Source organism: Bidens hawaiensis, unplaced genomic scaffold, assembly GCF_021521415.1.
Source record: "Bidens hawaiensis isolate Kalapana, Puna unplaced genomic scaffold, B.hawaiensis_p1.1 tig00034712_1, whole genome shotgun sequence".
Taxonomy (NCBI): Eukaryota; Viridiplantae; Streptophyta; class Magnoliopsida; order Asterales; family Asteraceae; genus Bidens; species Bidens hawaiensis.
The window spans coordinates 154,644-173,397 of record NW_027496031.1 but is presented as its reverse complement, the minus strand read 5'-3'; the positions used below and the strand labels follow the sequence as shown (position 1 = coordinate 173,397).

Genomic DNA, 18,754 nt, shown 5'->3' with positions numbered 1-18,754 from the left:
TTCTATTAGTATCTAAGCTAACATGAATGAACGTAAACAAACTTAAATGAACGATCTTAAACGAACATTCACGAACATAAATGAACGAGTGAAACATGTGTTCATGTTTGTTCGTTTACACAACTTAAATGAACTTTTCACCAAACGGTTCATGAACAAGAAGAATAATTAACTTCTCTATAAAACTTATATTATTGACTTTTTAGTGCTTATTTCACATTTTTATCATCGTATTTGAAGTTAAGTATCACCACTAATCGGGTTATTCGGGTTAACCCGAAACCCGACTTTTTTCCAGAAATGAACCCGAAACCCGACCCTATTAACAATTCGGCTGAAATAACCCGATTAATACATTTTGACCCTATTAACCCGACCCTAATTAGCTTATTCGGGTTCGGGTCGGGTCGGGTTAATCGGGTTCGAGTATTTTGGACACCCCTAGTTCGAATTATGTGGAATTTGAGTAATTAATTAATTATTTGGGTTATGCTAGTCTAAGTTGGGTCATATAAATATGGTATTTGTCTTATAGTTTAGGGGTGTTTGGAATTCTTTACTTTCATCAACTTATAACTTATAAACTTTTTAAAATGTTAATAAGGTGTATAAGGTGTTTGGCAAACCATAAGACCTTATGGATTTTAACTTACGGAGAAAGCAAAATAAAGGGGCTTTGAAAAATTAGTAATTTCTAACTTATTAACTTAATGGGTATGATTTACATATTACACCCCTCTAACCCTCAAAACTCATTACACTCCTTTCAAAAGAGAGTGTACTTTTTAGTCATTTTGGTTTTTCATAACACATAAGCTAATCCAAACATTTTTTAAAAAACTTCTTTTATAAAATTCATAAGTTAATAAGTCCTTTTAACAAAAAGTCTCTTTTCACTTAAATAAGCAATCCCAAACACACCCTTAATTTTCCTAGTTGATTAGGCCACCGTAGTGGGGCATCATGAAGGTGTAAAAAGCCTTCATAGCGCTGGGTACACCGTCCCCAGGACGCTATGGGCGCTTTGAGCTTCAAAATCTATCTCATCACTTTCTATACGCGTAAAATTTTGATGGTGAGGCTATTATACATGAGAACCAATGAAATTAAAAGAGGAGACACTTCTCTCTTCATATACTATGTTCGGTATTAGAAGAGGGTAAAGTGCTAATTAAAATAGGGGTCATGATCAATGGTTTTTTTACGCCAAAATATATATATATATAGATTAATGATTAAAATAGGTGTCAGTGAGTAAGTTTTAATTTACTTAATTGCTGATAGGGATAACAAATAACTCGAGTTCAAGGGGTATACTTGAAACTCGAAGCATTCGGGACAAGTATACCTGAAGCCTGACAGGTATTGGACTGGTTATGGGATTAGTTTGAAATATTTTCGTGGGTACATGTCGTGTATAGGATTTAATGATGCCTGGCCTGATTACCCGAGAAAACACACTCGGTTACCCGAATTATATAATTATATACTGAATTATAAACCTTGAAAATTTTAATTATTAATTTTATATTTTTTTAGCATTTGTCTAATAACACTTCATTTTTTTATGTCCACTATACGGAGAAAAAAATTAGTTTGTATTTAGATTTGTATTTAAAATATATTTTATATTTTCTATGTTATCGAGTTTATACATAAAGTTATATAAAACTAAAGTAAGATTATTTATTTGTAATAACGTTTATATGTACGTAATGTGTCATATTTTAAATTGTAAAAGCTCTTATATAAATAATATGTATATGATAATCATAATGGTAAAAATATACTTAGAAATTCAAAATGGATTTTTTTTAACAAACTAGTGGGTGTAATTGATACCCTACGGGCGACGGGTAATGGGCCGGGTATGCGTATGGGATTAGCAATACACAGCCAAACCCAATTCATTGTCATCCCTAATCGAAGGAGGTCCCGTTTAAGGTTTTTTGGTTTTATGTGAAGGCTCTTGGAAATTCTTTTCCTTTTGCAATTAGAGGGGTTAGTGCGGAGTTGGTTTACTATTGTTTTGTTTGAGGGAGCACATGACTGTTTTTAATGGCTTCTTTTGAAGCACTGTTTTTTGCATTCACATGTTTCTTGTTTTATATATTTTCAGCTTCTAGTTGATGGTTTATTGAAATTTGTTGTTCGAAAAAAATTTATCTAATAGGTGAATAGAAGTATACTTTAGATCAGAATATGAGAAATAGTCCTTAATCATTGCTACTAATTTAAAACCCCTAATTCTTTTTATACATGGATTTACAATTACATAATCTCTATTATGATTTTGGGTCATATACATATATATTTTTTTTACGTCAAGCTTACTCCTAAGTAATCACATATATTTAAACATTACATGATTTAAATTTTAAAACATCTCTAAAATAAAAGACATCTTAGTGGGACACCAATACCATAAACTATTTCCATTTACTTTTATTAAAAGAATTTTTTCTCTTTTTCTTTTAACAAATGAGTAACTCTTCATAGAAAACTAATAGTTTAAGAAGAACAAAATGTAAATTTAATAATTGCGTACATTTAAATAACTCTTCATAGAAAACTAGTAGTTTAAGAAAAACTAAATGCATATATTTAAATAAGTGATTGCTGTTTAATAACAGTTTGTTTTTAACTGAATAATGTTTATAGTATTGATACATAAAAGTTGAAATAATTTCATCACTTTGCTCAACATGTATCGGTTAGTGTATTATGAATGATGAGTCCTTACTTGATGTCGTGGTTTATCACAGCCATAGAAATTTAGACTGAACTAAAAGAAGCCAAAGTCTCAAACTAAACTTTTTAGTAGCCAAAGACTACTTTTGGTTTTATCTAACACAGAATAAAAATTTAATAATCTCTCATAAATCATTAAAGAATTGAAAATATTAACTATGATGCATACGCTTTAAGACTAACCGTTGAAGAGCAAAGAGGGTGCCACCCTCCTGCCATTTCAGTAAGGTGGGCGCCAAACACCACCATCTTCAAACCCGGCCGCCACCCCTACCTCGCAAAGCATTGGCGCGCCTCAAGGGGAGGAAGTGTGGGGCCAGTCATTTCTTAACCAATAAGATTAATTTTCATACTTTTATATATAAAATAAAAAATTAAATAACAGTTGAGGTATTCGTTAGTTAAAGCTCATTCACAACACAAGTCGATAGATTAGTTAGTTAATACGGAGTATCACAGTATGTAAGTAACAATGATGTGATTTTAAACTAGTTAAAGCTCATCCACAAGGACCACAACACATGCTCAACTGTTATTCTCAATGTTTAAAAAGTCTAAATGAGACTAAAGTCAAGATTTGAATACTTAGATTTTAGACATGTATTTAGACTCCATCATTGATAAGCCATGTTGGGTGTGCGTCAACTATATCCAACAAATCTATATACAATAATCATGATGCTAGAAACGACTATCAAATCACTGATTTGTCAAATAGATACATGAAAGTCGTGTATAAAAGCTAATTATATTTCCCATTGACATCAATGTGACTTTACCCTCATGTGATACAATATCATGGCCATGGGTAACTTCTTCGCGAATTTTAGTTTATAAAATTTACGTGTTTACTATTGAATTAAAAATTCATCCCTCTCCATATGATCTTAGCTCATGAAACACAAAAACTTTTTGAACGGCATATATTTATAAAATTCGTGTAGCTGGTTAGAAAAAGCTAACGAATCAATCAAAAAACAAATTTACATGAAATAAGAGGCTTTATGATTCACTTGGTCCAACTTAGGTTTTTATCCACTTGGTCCAACTTATTTGTGCCTTTTTGTTCCTAGTTGCAATCCAAATTAATGAAAATTGTAAAATAAACTCGAAAATAAGCTTCATTTTCAAGTTGTCTTCTTAATAAAACATCTATGTTTCTGGTCTTATAAATAACCCACCACATAATAAAACAAACTCTTTCCACCAACAATTTCTTCTTATTTGATAAATGAATTTGATCCAACCAAGAATAAACATTCTTAGGTTTATAGTTTTCACTAACTAAGCGAACCTAAGAAAGCACTAACTGGCAATCTTTAGAAGTTATCCCATGACATGTAAAGATATGAAGCGACGTTTTAGTGTCTCTAGAAAAAATGAACATAAGATCACGACACATCTAGCCAGGGCCGACTCTTAAGGAGGATAGGGTGATCGACGGGCCCCGACCCAACACCCGCTAGTAAGGGTAAGCAAGATAAGGGTCGAACCCTTGAAACCCGTTTACCTGACTTGCAAAACCCTTAATTGGACTAGAGTATATAATATGGGTCGGGTTAAGGATATGTAAATTTCACTTTAAATGGTAAAAGAGTTTCAAGGGTCGGACCCCCTTTTCAAACCCTTGACCCGTTTACTAGTTTCTAGATCATTAGATATACATCATATTCGTGATTAATCTGAAATTTATGAGAGATTTGTATATCATATATGATTCATTCGAAATTTCCCAACTACTAAGAAAAATAAAATAAAGGGCCATACTACCGATTGGAAACATATATATGGGAATCACCGAATTATTCTCTAATGTAATTTGTGAATGTGAATATTATTTGTATTAGTTCACATGGTTAATAAACTTTTGAAGTTAGACTTTATTATGTTCTTAAATAAAAGTACAATTGTTCTAATATTCATATATAAAAGTCATATATGAGATATGCAACTAGTAATGTAGAAAATAATATATGATTACTGCTTTAAATGGTAGATGGTTGGACCATTGAAACCCTTATTATATCCAGCCCTCTTATTGTTTAAAGGGTAGGGTCTCGGGTTCACGTTTCTTTCTATAAGGGTAAAGGGTGTTAGGTAAAAAGGTCGAGTCTTACCATTTGAACAGTCCTACCTGCTAGGTCCGAATTTTTTAATAAAATTATATATATTTTTATGAAAAACTATATGATAATTAATGTTTAAACTAAATAGCATTCTCAATATGTGCTCTATAATTATGTAAGCAGGTTTTGTAAATTATATTGTATGTTTATGAGTTATTGTGCATAGGGGAAGAGAGAGAAAACGTTATATGAAAAAGTCAAAATTTGGGTTTCATTGTTCACACCGTATAATTTTTTAATTTACTTTTAAAGTGGTTGTGAGTAGAGGGAAGGAAAAAATTAATCATAAATGTATAAAAATATATTATTTAGCTAAAAGTGAAAAAAAATCTTGTGATTTTTAATGTAATCATATAGATATGGATAAAAAAAGGCTGGGAATATTCTTACATAACCATTAGTTTGGTCAAGTGGTAAATGGGTATAACTCCTAATCAAAAGATTGGGGGTTATAGTATCATTTTAAGATATCTTTAAGCCTATTTATATACAATTAATTTTTTACACAACCCAAATTATGATCAAGTAACTCAATTTAAAAAAAATAAATTGTTTAAACTCAACAAAAGAAAAAACCTTTTTACAAGGCCCAATTCTATTTCACATTTTGCATGAACAAAAAATTTAACAATTTAAGAAGACGGACCTGCATCTAGCCCTTTATTTGAAAAGATTTGTTCTAGTCGGTAATATATCAAGAAAAAACCACCAAACAACAATGTTTACTTTTTTAGAAACACTTTTATTCCTTCTAGTTTGTCATGAAATTTCTGAGAGTTAAGGTAAAATAAATTGTTTTAATAATTATTTCTATTTTAGGATCGGCAAAATCAAATAACTAAAAGTCGTTTTACATTAATGATGAACTATTCACCATAAGATAACACCATTAACTCGGATTTGTTGTCTCATTTTATATGTTTACTTGCTACATGATCATATCATACACAATAATATTTTATCAAAGCAATACAATATTATATTATATAATACTTCCAAGTAAGCGAAAGATAACATACAAAACTGTTGAGAATGATGTAAATTACCGAGTCAACTTAATCATTAATAGTTTAAAAGAGGAAGCAAAGGGTAAATTGGTAATTTGAGTAGTGTTAGGAAAGTGAAACGTGGGAGAAACGACAAAGAGTTATGATGTGGACGAGGAACATCGAGAGGAAACATCGGCGACGAATTTGAAACAAACAACATAACATGACATTTGTTTGCCGACTTTTATTCTTTTTTTTTTATTTTATATAATAAAATAAGGATAATCTAATTGTCATTTAGTGGGTGCAATCTTGACCGTCGGATTAATATGGGGAAAAAAGAAAACAAGTGGGTGGGTGTATAGGTGTTGGGGGAGGTAATTACGGTGCCAGCGTGGATTATTCTCTCCGTGAGTGGAATATTCGTGCGGTCACGTGTCACCACCCTCCTTACGTTGTTATTACATCAAATTCTGTGCATCATTTATAATCATTAAAAATATATATATATATATTCTAACCTAGAGAGTTTTAATATTATGTTATACAAAGACCATACTGCAAGTCATTTGTCTTGCATTCGGGTGATGTTACGTGCATTTAAACTCTTGTGGGGATTTTGTATATGCCACTCAACTCCCTCACAAAAGAATACTTATACTTCTCTGTTTGTTACGTATACAACAGACAGATGTTTAATTAGCAACTCATCTCATCATTCTCTACCAAATCATTACTTCAATAAATCGAGTCTTTCCAAGACATCTTACTGAGGTCTTGTTTCCAATTGAAACTATTTGAAGTTTAAAAGTTTTATAATAGTCGCCTTTGTTAACCAGTTGACCGACTGGAATAAACCCAAACGGACCAATTAACAAAGTTGAGGTGACCCAAATAAACAAACCAAACTACAATTTAGCTTTGTATTGATCAACCATCCTTTAAATAAAAATCAATCGACCATGATTACACTTACACCTTTAATGTAAATCTTAAAAATTTTAAACTCATAATATTATATGAAATTTACTGGGGTTTGTAGAAAATTTGTGTCACTGATTTTACTCCAATAATCTTTTCATACAATAGTCACAGTAACAACTAACAAACATGCTACGTGTGAATCATCAACGTCCCCAAGCCATCATTTTATTATATACAAAGTTATATCCTACAATACTAAATAAAAAAAATATAAAATTAGATATTTATGTTGACCATTATATTAGTTAAACTTATTTTAAACTTATCATGTTCTTCTTATAGAATAAAAAATATCTAAGTGTTAGTTGATAAAATTTTTATACAATTAGAATAGCAATAACTAACCGGAAAAAAAAAAGAAGAGAGAATTACACCAAACAACCTTTGAAGCCTTTTTTTAAGGCAGATTCATCCAAATTCCTTCCAATAAATACAAGTTTGTTAACTCTCTTCTCATCTGGATCCCATGCTTTACCTGGGCACCCATCTAGAGTGGAATGCACACCCTAATACATCAACATTTATGTTTTAATTTATTTATTATAGTCAAACAATACAAAGAATCATAGGTAGTTAGAAATAAAGATAGAACCTGAAAAACATAGCGTGCGTCGGAATCACTGACTGACAAGACGCCTTTCATCCTATAAAGATCGTCTCCTTTTTCCTCGACCAGCCGTTCAAGCCAATCATCAAGCTGGATTGATCATGTGCATTTAAGGTTATTTAAATAAAGAAAATAAAAACGATTTTGAAACATGTGTGTATTAAATATTAATTACCTCGTCAAGGTCCAAAGTTCCTTCAGAAACAATGCTCACACTGGATACAGCTGAATCATGCTTGTGATCATGATGATGCCCTTGGTGACATTCTGTTTAAAAACCAGATTATATTTATATAATTAAATATTAAAATAAACCTGAACGAAGCATGCGTAAAAATGAAAAGGGGGTAGATACCGTGCCCATGTTCGTGAGTGTGATTCTCACAGTGAGAACCATCTGATGGAACTTCAGAATCAATTCTGCATAACCAAAAAGCTAGATATATATAAGCAACAAATGCTATGTTTTTAATAATCAACTGCATAAGCCTTATTGAATATGTGGGAATAATATATCCAATGGACCAAAAAGGCATATAAGAAACAAATAATATGGTGTGAATGTGTGTGCAGACACGTATGTATAAGAGAATAATAGTCGAGTTTGTTTACATAAATATGAAACAAATATCACATAAGCATCACCTGTCAAGATCGTAGCCTCCCACTCCCAACACAAAATCCATATCAACATCGCTAAACTTAGCTTGTTTTATCTGTGCCATTCCATTTATGTGCTGCAAAATGCACAGAATCCAAATTAAAATTTAAATAACACGTTTAAAAGATTGCTTCATGAGTTGAAGAAAAAAATAATGAGATTCAATTAATTCTATATAAGTATGTTACGGACTTATGGTATGTTTAGGAGTGCGTAGCTAATAGTGGTTATTGTTGTTAGTATAGGGATTGTTGTTTAAATAAGGACTAGCCAACTTAACTAAAGTGGTTAAGTTGGTAATTTACTGCACACGGAGCAGAAAGAGAATAGAGACCGCATAATGAAATGGACTCCTCTTCTCTCTCAAATTCATCTTGTTCCATATGTACTAAAAGTAGATATCTCAAAGATCTAAAGTAATGAAATACATCTCAAAGAAACCCATGTGGAGTTTGGCATGTTTTTCCATGTCCCACATTGGTCAGATTGAACCAATATAATGAGTGTCATACAAAAATAAAAGTGGGGGTTCAAAAGGTATTTATGTTGCCTCGCATACCCTCCTTACCCCACCATCTGTCTTCAACGCAAAGATTAGTGGAGGTGTGTGTTGTGTACAACTATATATATAGCGGACGGTTCACCAGAGAACCACAAATAACTAGACGACAAAAAGAACCCTTTCCATTTATATATACACACGGCCACACACACTCACTATTGGTTCAATCACTTTCCAGCGAGGGGGCATGCAAAAAATTTCCAACCTACTTCGTCTGTTGGTGATACCAAAAGCGTGATACTTGGTCTGTTGGTGATACCAAAAGCGTGATAAGAGTATAAAACTCTTAATGATACTGATTATTTCATAGAAGATCCTGATTCCTGAATAAGGGGGCCTTTGGATTTGGAATTAAAATTGTCCAAAAAAAAGGAATTTTAAAGAAATTGGAATCTATAAAAGAATTTCGAATTAAGTGACAAATTAATCATAAATGAATTGGAATATATCACTACGGTCATCTCCTAGTTGTTGAACTTGATATCAGTCCCTACTGTCTAGGTTTGCATTTTTGAAGCGACCAGATTGTTGATTCCGGTATCTTTACAGGGTTATCACTGCCTCGCTGGTAGGTACTTAAAAGGCACGGAAGTGATCTCCCATACAGGTTTATTTTCCTCACTTGTTTGCTGTAACCCTTCCATGCTGGAGTTAGTTAAAGATGTTCATGCTCATTTTTGTTGCACTTGATTCAAGTTCCTACTCTCCAGGTTACCTACTGATGCTATTTGGTTACAGTCATAAACAACACCTCATAGGTGACCTCCTAATGAAAACAAACTATATGATAAAATGATTCCTGTATTTATTTAGTTTCAGTTCCACACCATGACACCAAGTATAAGTCATTTACAAGTATGACTATAAGATAAAGAAAACTAATCTAGTATTCATTTACTGTAAAGTGAAAAAACAGAACTTCTTGGCACTGACATGCAAGACTAAAAAACCGTTTTACCATCAACCAATCTTACATATCCCTTGCTTAATCAATTTGAAACCTTAGCCTGCTATATACAAATTAAATCCATGCACTTCCAAGTTCCAATTATGCCGACAATTAAACCATTACACTACAAGGAAGTTCAATGACTTAAACCAAACTTACTTAAATGTTGACTAAGCTCCAGTGCAAGTGACACCTAAACCCAATCCTACCATGCTATATTCTACTGAAATCCATCAGTGTTGTCAAATGTGACAGTAATTAACAAGTTAGAAGGGTATTAGAGTCTTTCACTTTTGTAATTAGTATGTACTTTTTATATAGTGGTTAAAGATTTTTAGTGTTGGCACAAACAGGGGTCTGTGAGAATTGGGATTTAGTTTACTGAGAAAAAAACATGTAATCAGTTTGCAGTTTCTTGCATTCAGTTTTGAACTTCGTATCAGATATCTGTTCTAGAGACATAAGAAAACTCAACCTTTATTTTCTTTGTCAAAGCCTCCAAGTCAGCATCGCTTACCAAATCTACCTGCAATATTATCAAACATAAAAAAATAACAGTCTGGATATAAATGATTAAGCAAATGTATAACTGATCCACAAAACAAAGTAAAAGAAGTGCCTTGTTGAGAATAATGCGATCTGCATATGCAACTTGTTCCACTGTTTCGTTTACCACAAATCTCGGTTTCACCTCATTCAGATGCTGCATAGCATGCTTAGAGTCGACCAGAGTAACAACTCCATCAAGTTTCACATAACGAGAACTTGCTCGTCGGTGCAAAATGTTTCAATCACTGGTCCAGGTTTTGCAAGGCCTGCAAATGTATGTAACAAAGGGTATACATTCATTTGACTGCCACAAGAGATAAAACTAACACATTTATGAGTTCAAAATGAAATTAAAACAGTTGAAAAAAACAGTAATGAAAATTCATTCTGGTCATTAGACATGTAACAAACTGCATAGTTCGTACCTGTCGTTTCAATCACTATATGATCAAACTTGTCTCGCCTCTTTTTAACCAACTCCAAAAGTATTGTGACAAGCTCACCGTGCACAGTACAACATAAACAACCATTATTGACCATCACAATATCCTCTTTGGCAGATGAATGGCTAGCCACCAAAGAACCATCAATGTCCACCTCCCCAAACTGCAACAGCATACATAATTATATATAACATAGAATAAAAACCGGAACACTAAAACTAGTGGTGCAAACTAGCCGAGCTACTCGAGATCGGATCGAAGAAAAAGCTCTATACGAGCCAAAATTTTTCAAGCTCTAGCTGAGCCAGAGCCTCAAATAAAGCTTGTCTAGTAATCGAGCCCAAGCTAGAGTCTTGTATAGGAAGCTCTTTTAGGCTCGTCAAGCCTTGTGTATTTTTAAGTCTTACTTATTATGGACTTCTATGTATTAATTTCACAATGCACAACTGAGCTTGAGCCGAGCTTTGGCTCGATTAAGTTACTACACGAGCTTGATCCGAGATTAGGCTCGCTTAAGGTTCTTCCCAAAATGTATAAAAACACATATAAACTAATTCATAAATCATAAACGAACAGAGCACGAGCTCGAAAAAGACTCACGAGACGAGCACGAGGTTTAGAAAAAGAGCTTGAAACAAGCCAGCTCTTTCACAGTCCGAACTAAAACAGGGGATAGTTTTGAATGCACAAGTAATGCAGTAATAACATGAACTCAATTTGTAAATTAACTGAATTCGTATACCTCATTTTCGATGACAGCAATCCGCTTGCCATGTTGAGCTGTGAGTATATGATTCAACAGAGTAGTCTGCAATTCAATTCAATTATATAATATTTAATAATGAGGGAAGGAATTGAATAATTACGGACCTTTCCAGAACCTAGAAAGCCAGTGATGATTGTGGCGGGAACGCGATTGTCCAAATTCAACGCCGAAGCTTCGTAGTTAGAAACGGAGCACAAGGTTCGAGGATACGGATGCTTCTGGTGGTGAAATAGGACGTGCTAGTAGGAGGATCCAGCGACAGACGCCGTAATACGGTGGCCATTTCTTGCCAACGACGGTGATTCAGGTATGTTTAAACCCTAGCCCAGGGTTTAGTTTTTAAGTTAAGTAACCAGAAATAGAAAAGTTTTCATGTAATCCAGTTATTAACTTTTTTTAACCAAAGGCGTTTTTAGTTAATAACATCTTTATTGTTAAAAAATCAACATTAACCAGAAAAAAAAATTAATAAAGAATAAGAATTGTGAAGAAACAAACCTCATTAGATTTAACCTACTATCTCATCCAAAGATGGATTGATATCTAAGTCGACCCTTAATAGGCCCAGCTTAATATTTCCCGATGATATTACTATTAACGGTTGTGAGTTCCAACGGTGATGACCTGCAAAACTGAACACCGTGATCTCGTTACGAGAAGGGAAATACGAGGGTCTTCTCATAACCACCTTCCAGCGTGAGAATCAGTATGATAAATAGCGAATATTTATATTAGAAAGCGAGAGAGTGGATCCTTTTACCGTTAAACCTCATCTTGTTTCCTCCGCGACGGATCTGTGCCCTCCTGCGGAGAATACCTTTTCTGTGGGTGTCTCCTTGCGGATGACTTATTGTTTGCATGGTGTGTATGGTATCTTGCCTCCACAAATTGCTAAGTTTCTTTTACCATTATCGTGCCTGATGAAATGGAACAGGATACAATGTAACTTGGCTATAGATAGTTATAACTTTAACCTATTAAAAAGGTAGGTGCAGCAAGCTAGCTTGAAATGAAATCCGAACTCATTAAGGTTCGCACCTTTCTTTATGAAATTAGTTGTTATTGAGGCATTAATCAATAACTAGATGATTGCCTTCCGCGTTATGTTGTGAGAGATCTGTTTTAAACTCGATTTGTTACGATACTGACATTCACTATATTATATAATATATAAATATACAATCAATGGGTTGGACTTAACTCTTGAACAACTATAATATACAATCAATGTCAAATTTTCATGAGAGAATTATACCAAGGCTATGTGTAGTGAGCTAACTAAAAACCTCTAGTTAAAGCGTCATGTAAAATGTTATGTAGACAGGAATCCATTAACTAGCCATTCCAGTCTTGGTTGGGTGGTAAATGTTCTTACCTTTGGGAGTAAAGACCAGAGTTCAAACCTTGGCGTCATAGTAGATTATTTCTGGTGTAGTTTAGATTTAGGAATAAGGATAGATGGGTATGTGTGTGTGTAGCATTTATAAAAACACACAAACAAACAAAAAACTTTTTAACTATGCGTTGTGGACTTATGGGCTAAGTAGAGTTTAAACAGAAAAAAAAAAGTTAGATTGATGCATGAGGGGTGAATCCCACATATTCTAGCCCTCTTGGGCATTAAACACGCTAATGAATTCGGGGAAAAATACTGGTGCCCACCCTCCCAACCCCTTTGACGCCCATGTTGCTTGGAGAGGCATGGGTTAACTCCTTTTTGTTTTTTTTTTCTTTTGTTTAACAAGGTGTTGATTGGCCATTAGCCACAAAGCGTCCAGACCTATAAACAATTAGTTGAGGTGGGTTGGCCATTAGCCACAAAGCGTCCAGACCTATAAACAATTAGTTGAGGTGGGTTGGCCATTAGCCACAAAGCGTCCCGACCTAAGACAAATTGTTTAGCCATCGGTCCATCACCTTATTTTCCTATGTGTATGCGCCTATCTCTTATTCCTAAAATCATGTTAAGTATTAAGTTTTTGAACACAAATTGCAACTGAAGCATTCTGGCTAAGAGCATGGAACGTCACGCATGTTGCTCTCATCAACAAAAAAAAAAAAAAATCTTATTCGCATATATTACTGTATAGCAAGTGATAGCACCATAAGACTCATCGACTTGATATCTTGTGAAATGTTAATATGATATATAAAACAAGTCATACATATATTCTTTTCTTTAATTTAATGTATATTTATGCCATCACTCAACATCACTACATGCTATAAAGTACACCTATCAAACAAATGAGGAAAAAAAACAAGAAAAAAAAAACCGGGTTATACCACCTATGAAATTGAACATTACAAAGCCAAACTAAAACTCTCGATAGTTCCCCTCCCACAGCTATTTATTTCATACACCAATTTTTAAACCCCATCCCACCACCTAACTTTTCAAATTTGTTCTCAATCACAAAAAATGTCCGAAGAGACAAATGTTGTAGCCACCACACCACCACGATCCATTGAGCACGATGAAAACGGATACTCAGTTAATGTAAACACATTGGAGGACGATGAAAGTGAACACTCGATGGATGTAAAAGCCATAGAGACATTGGCGGAGAAGAGTGAAACCGAGACAGAAGATTACGAGGAATATGAAGATAAACCCACAAAGGGGGAGGTTATAAGTTGGTGTCTTTATGAACTTTGTTCGTATTTTACGCACACAGTTCTTCTTACTGTTGTGTTTCCACTCATCATCAGTCAGAGTTTTAGTAACCCGCCACCAGAACCAGCTCGGGGGTGGTACAAGAATGGTAAAGGTCTTTTTTGCACGAAAAAGGAAACCATGTTGTAAGTCTCGTATTCTTTTTGAATTTTATAAGTGTTCGAACAATCATTTTAAAACAAAACGCACAATCATTTTAAAACAAAACGTCCCAATTCCATTTAATATAACTTTGTTCAATCTTGCAAATTATTATTTTTGAATTTTTTTGTTGGATTAGGTGATTTAAAGAAAAAGGTGGTTTTAAAAGAAAAAAAGTGGTTTTAAACGATTGACTAGAGTTTAAATGGTTTTAGGTAATTTGTTATCTCAGACACGGATTACAATACACATCCATGTGGAGTCTAATATCTAAAATAGTGGACTACGCAACGTTTCCAGATGGTAAATGTCGGTAAAAGGACCTTGCGTAATCCATTATATAGCGGATTTCACATGGACGACACGTGTTGAACAATTGAATGATGGGGACAGACACATGGAATGTATGCTAACTTGTACAGATGATCCGCTATATGATGTAGTAAATTACCTAAAACCACTTAAATTCTTGTCAACCATCTAAAACTAATTTTTTTCCAATAATTCACCTAAATAGGCAAAAAATTATATGATTTTCATGCTTGATTGCAGTTTACAATTTACGAAAATCAACACAACATAAGATCTAACGATCCTCGTATAAGTTTTATTACTTTTTATTTTCTTTTTCTTCTTTTAAAAATGTGAAAATTATGTAAAAATAATATTTTATGTGCTTCTTTGGTTATGCCAAAATAATATCCCACGTATAACTATGGCTTATGTGATACTCCGTATTTGATTAGTGTATCTACTTTTATTCAACTATCAAACCTGTCACCAAAACTTCACTATTTTTTGTGATTATCTAAAAGAAGAAATAGTAACATAACAATAGATTATAGATATAAAATTTTGACTAGATCATCTAAATTCTGAACAACACATGTTTGATTCAATTCAGGTTTGAAGCATTAACATACGGCAGAATAGGCAATTTGAAATTCTCTCCACTAGAATGGACTTCAATCTCTTGGTTCTGCGGTCTAATACTCGCCGGACCGCTACTCGCTTACATCTCCATCCACCTCGACCACCGTCCAAACTCCCAGCTCATAACCGCCATCGCCACGGCCATAGGCGCCAGCTTCTGCCTCCCAGCTGGCGCCATCAAAACCGTATGGATCATGCCACCCTACGTCGCTGCCATTGTCGCCTCCAACGCGGTCGGCTCAGCCTTCCACAACCGCCACCTCGGTCTCATGGTCCGAGGCTTTGTAGGCGCCACTATTCGAAAACTCCAATTCCCTAACCGCCAAGCTGTCTCCAGCTGGCTCTCACTTTACGCGACGGCTGGCGGCTTCCTAGGAGCAGCCGCCATCGCGTCATTTACGTACTACATGCTACGTAACTCCGAAGGGTTTGTTAGCCTATGGGTTGTTTCAATATTTAGTGGTATACTATGGTTTGCGGGAATTGCACATATTATCACAGCAGTCAGATCACACGGAAAAGAATCATTACTTAATAGTAACACTAGAGTGTCCTCTAGATACTTTATTTCAATTTTTAACTACCCACATGCGGCTGGAAGTCTTGTTGGTGTTTTTCTTTCCTCGTTTTCGACAATGAGTATATTTGCTGGCGGCGTACTTTACATTGTCGGACAACTTTGTACACCTCCGAAAGATGTAATATTCCTTTGGTTAACTTATTTCTTTTTTTCAGTTTTAGCCCTTCCATTATTACACCCTTTACAAAAACTTATTAAATCAGACGCCGTTAAAATGCAAATATTCGGTTTCTTGTTATCCACGTTAACTTCCGGGATGGGGTTTTACTACCGTAACGAAAACTGGCATAATAATCACGTGTTGTTTCTTGCGGCAGCGCAAAGTGTGGCTTCGGGTGTGCTACACGCGCATAGTCGGATATTGTTAATGGATTGTGCGCCTTCGGGTAAAGAAGGTGTGTTCGCGGCTTGGTTTTCATGGGTTCGGATGCTTGGGGCGTTTGTTGGGTTTGCTATTGGTACGAGTGGTGTAGGGAATATTAATAGGTCATTTGGGGCGGCGTTTGTGGCGGCGGTTGTTGGTATTGTGGCTTTGATTTTTAGTAATGTTAGTAGTTATGGTGGAGCTGTGGCGGCTGGTCATGTTCAGAGGCGGTTTGAGGTGGAGTCTCCGGTTCGAAGATCAAGTGATGTGGTTAAGGTTGGAGGGAAAGGGGATTTGGAGGGAAGACAAGATAGAAGCATGGAAGTTTGATTTTATGTGATGTGTTTGGTTTTTGTTGTATGGAAATATATGTGGTTTGTTGGATATTGGGTTCTGTTTGTTTTTGTATTTCTAATTCTTTGTTAACAAATAATCCAGGGATGCTTCATCATATATATGGCTTTTGTTGCATGACCATTTTGTACTTTTATGTAATTCAATCAGTTTTGTTTGGTGGTAACGTATTCAGTTAATTGAAGGATGTCCAAACGCAATGGAAGTATGGAACAAACATTTAGAAAAAAAAAGAAAAAAAGGTTCTTTAGTTACTTTTAGATAGCATTTGGTATGTAGTAATGACAGGAGGAATGAAATGATTCATTACGTGAGAATGAAGAAGTGGTGTTTGGTTGCGTAATGGATGATTCCATTCCATTGAGACCCGGCCCGGGCGTCGACCCGGACGCCTCACCGGGTCAAAGGTCGGACCGACCCGGGAGGGCGGACCGGTGTTGACCCGGATGACGTCATAAATAATATATATATATATATATATATATATATATATATATAGGATCAGAATCATAAGAGAACATTTTTGAAATTGAGAACCATGAGAACCATTTTGGACCACAAAAAACCCAAAAATAAAAAAAATCATAAAATAAAAAAAAAACACAAAAATGAAAAAAGTAAAAAAAACCAAAATTCTTATTTTAACATCCCGGTTTCATAAAAAAAAACTCGGTTTAGCCGGAATATATACACATATGTATAATATATACATATATGTACATTTACATGATTTTTTATACACATGTGTATAATTTAAGATAAATGACACTGTACATATGTGTATATTACGTAACTAAAGTGTAGGTTCCTGAACGGATCGTACACGAGATATCCCGATACACTCAGGTGCGGAATCCCTGCGTATATCGTTACGGGTATAGAAACACAAAACACAAACACACGAAACCGAAACACGTTATATTAATAACTCGAACACACGTGATGTAAATATCACAGTTACAGACTCTCGACTTCACGTCACTTGACTCACGTAACACTCGAACAACCTAAAACGATCAATCTTAAACATAAGCCGTAGCTTATATTTATATACACGACAACTTCGCCTCAGGCGAAGTTGTCTATAACTTCGCTCGTTCAACAAGTTCGCCTAAGCAAACTTGCTGACAACTTCGCTTGTTCAACAAGTTCGCCTAAGCGAACTTGTTGACAACTTCGCTCATACATAAACATAAACATAATCATAAACATAATTACATTACAGACTCGATTACAAACGCTAGACTATGAACTACTGACATATATGTACCAACAGACTCCCCCTTGGCAGTAGCTTCATATCTTGATCTTCAAAGCTTGAGTCTTGTAATCTTGTATCTTTACGCGTGCACTCCTTCTCTAACACACACCGTGACTACTCGCTGATACTTCCTTGCTTCATCCTTCCAAGCAGGAATATAGAATATCTTCTTATCATTCAACACTTGTAGATCAGCTTTCGATAAGTTAACAAGATGCATCGGATCATAAACCCTCAGCACTTCTTGTTCGTCTTCGTCTTCCATCACGACTTCAGCAGTCTGGCAATCTACATACCACCATTTCAGATTCTTCAATACATCTTGAGGCATAGTCTTCATTGGAACCTCCTTGATGCATCGAATCGGTTTGTACTTTATCACCATCCATGGCTTGCCATCTGCTCTCATTCCCCTCTCTGTATCCTCCACGAGCTTTCCCTTCTGTGGCTTTAGTAGTTCAAACTTCTTCTCTTTTATACATTCTTTCCACACGATCTTCTCAAATACCCTTGCCATATTGTCGTCACTTCTATTTATCAGGCCCAACCTGGCCAAATCCTTTACCTCGCATTCCGGCAACGTGTTGAAAGATCTCAACATTCTTTTGAAGTATTGAATACCATCATAACGCTTCACCACAAACAATTTTATCTGTTCATCGTATAACCAACAGATAATTCCCTTCTTCGACTCAGCATAGCCTTTTATGTTATAACTTTTCTTGAACATGGCTGGAACAGCAGGCTTCTTGGTCTTAATAAACCAATGAGCACAGCCTTCCTTCCACCTAGGCTGCTCCTCCCACTCAGTCTCATCCAACTCAGTATCCAAGTCGATCTTCTCAATATCAGGGATCTCGTGTTCAACATCTTCTTCTACTATCTCCCCTTCTTCTATCACATCATCAAAATCAGCATGTGGACCCGAGACTTGAATATTCTCTTGTGGATCAACTCGGTCCATATCAAATAATCCTTGCCCGCCGAACATGGCGTCAAGATCAATCTCAGCAGCTGACACAGCAACAGATACAGCAGGCGCAGCTGATACAGCCTG

The 18,754-nt window shown here is 35.0% G+C and overlaps 1 protein-coding gene and 1 pseudogene across 2 annotated transcripts; one reads left to right on the top strand and one right to left on the bottom strand.

Annotated features, from left to right (window-relative positions):
• Nucleotides 1–7,142: 7,142 nt before the first annotated feature.
• Nucleotides 7,143–12,801, bottom strand: LOC143586585 (uncharacterized; annotated as a pseudogene). Its single transcript, XR_013144732.1, has 11 exons — nt 12,763–12,801; nt 11,492–11,626; nt 11,364–11,429; nt 10,604–10,784; nt 10,249–10,444; nt 10,105–10,155; nt 8,103–8,194; nt 7,813–7,877; nt 7,633–7,724; nt 7,443–7,547; nt 7,143–7,356 (listed from the first exon to the last, which is right to left on the bottom strand). The product of XR_013144732.1 is annotated as an uncharacterized LOC143586585 (transcript).
• A 666-nt stretch (nt 12,802–13,467) lies between these two features.
• On the top strand, nt 13,468–16,532 carry LOC143586592 (uncharacterized). Its single transcript, XM_077068105.1, has 2 exons — nt 13,468–14,189; nt 15,110–16,532. The coding sequence occupies exons 1-2, from the start codon at nt 13,810–13,812 to the stop codon at nt 16,410–16,412; spliced, it is 1,683 nt and encodes a 560-aa protein (XP_076924220.1). The 5' UTR covers nt 13,468–13,809; the 3' UTR covers nt 16,413–16,532.
• The last annotated feature ends 2,222 nt before the right edge of the window (nt 16,533–18,754 follow it).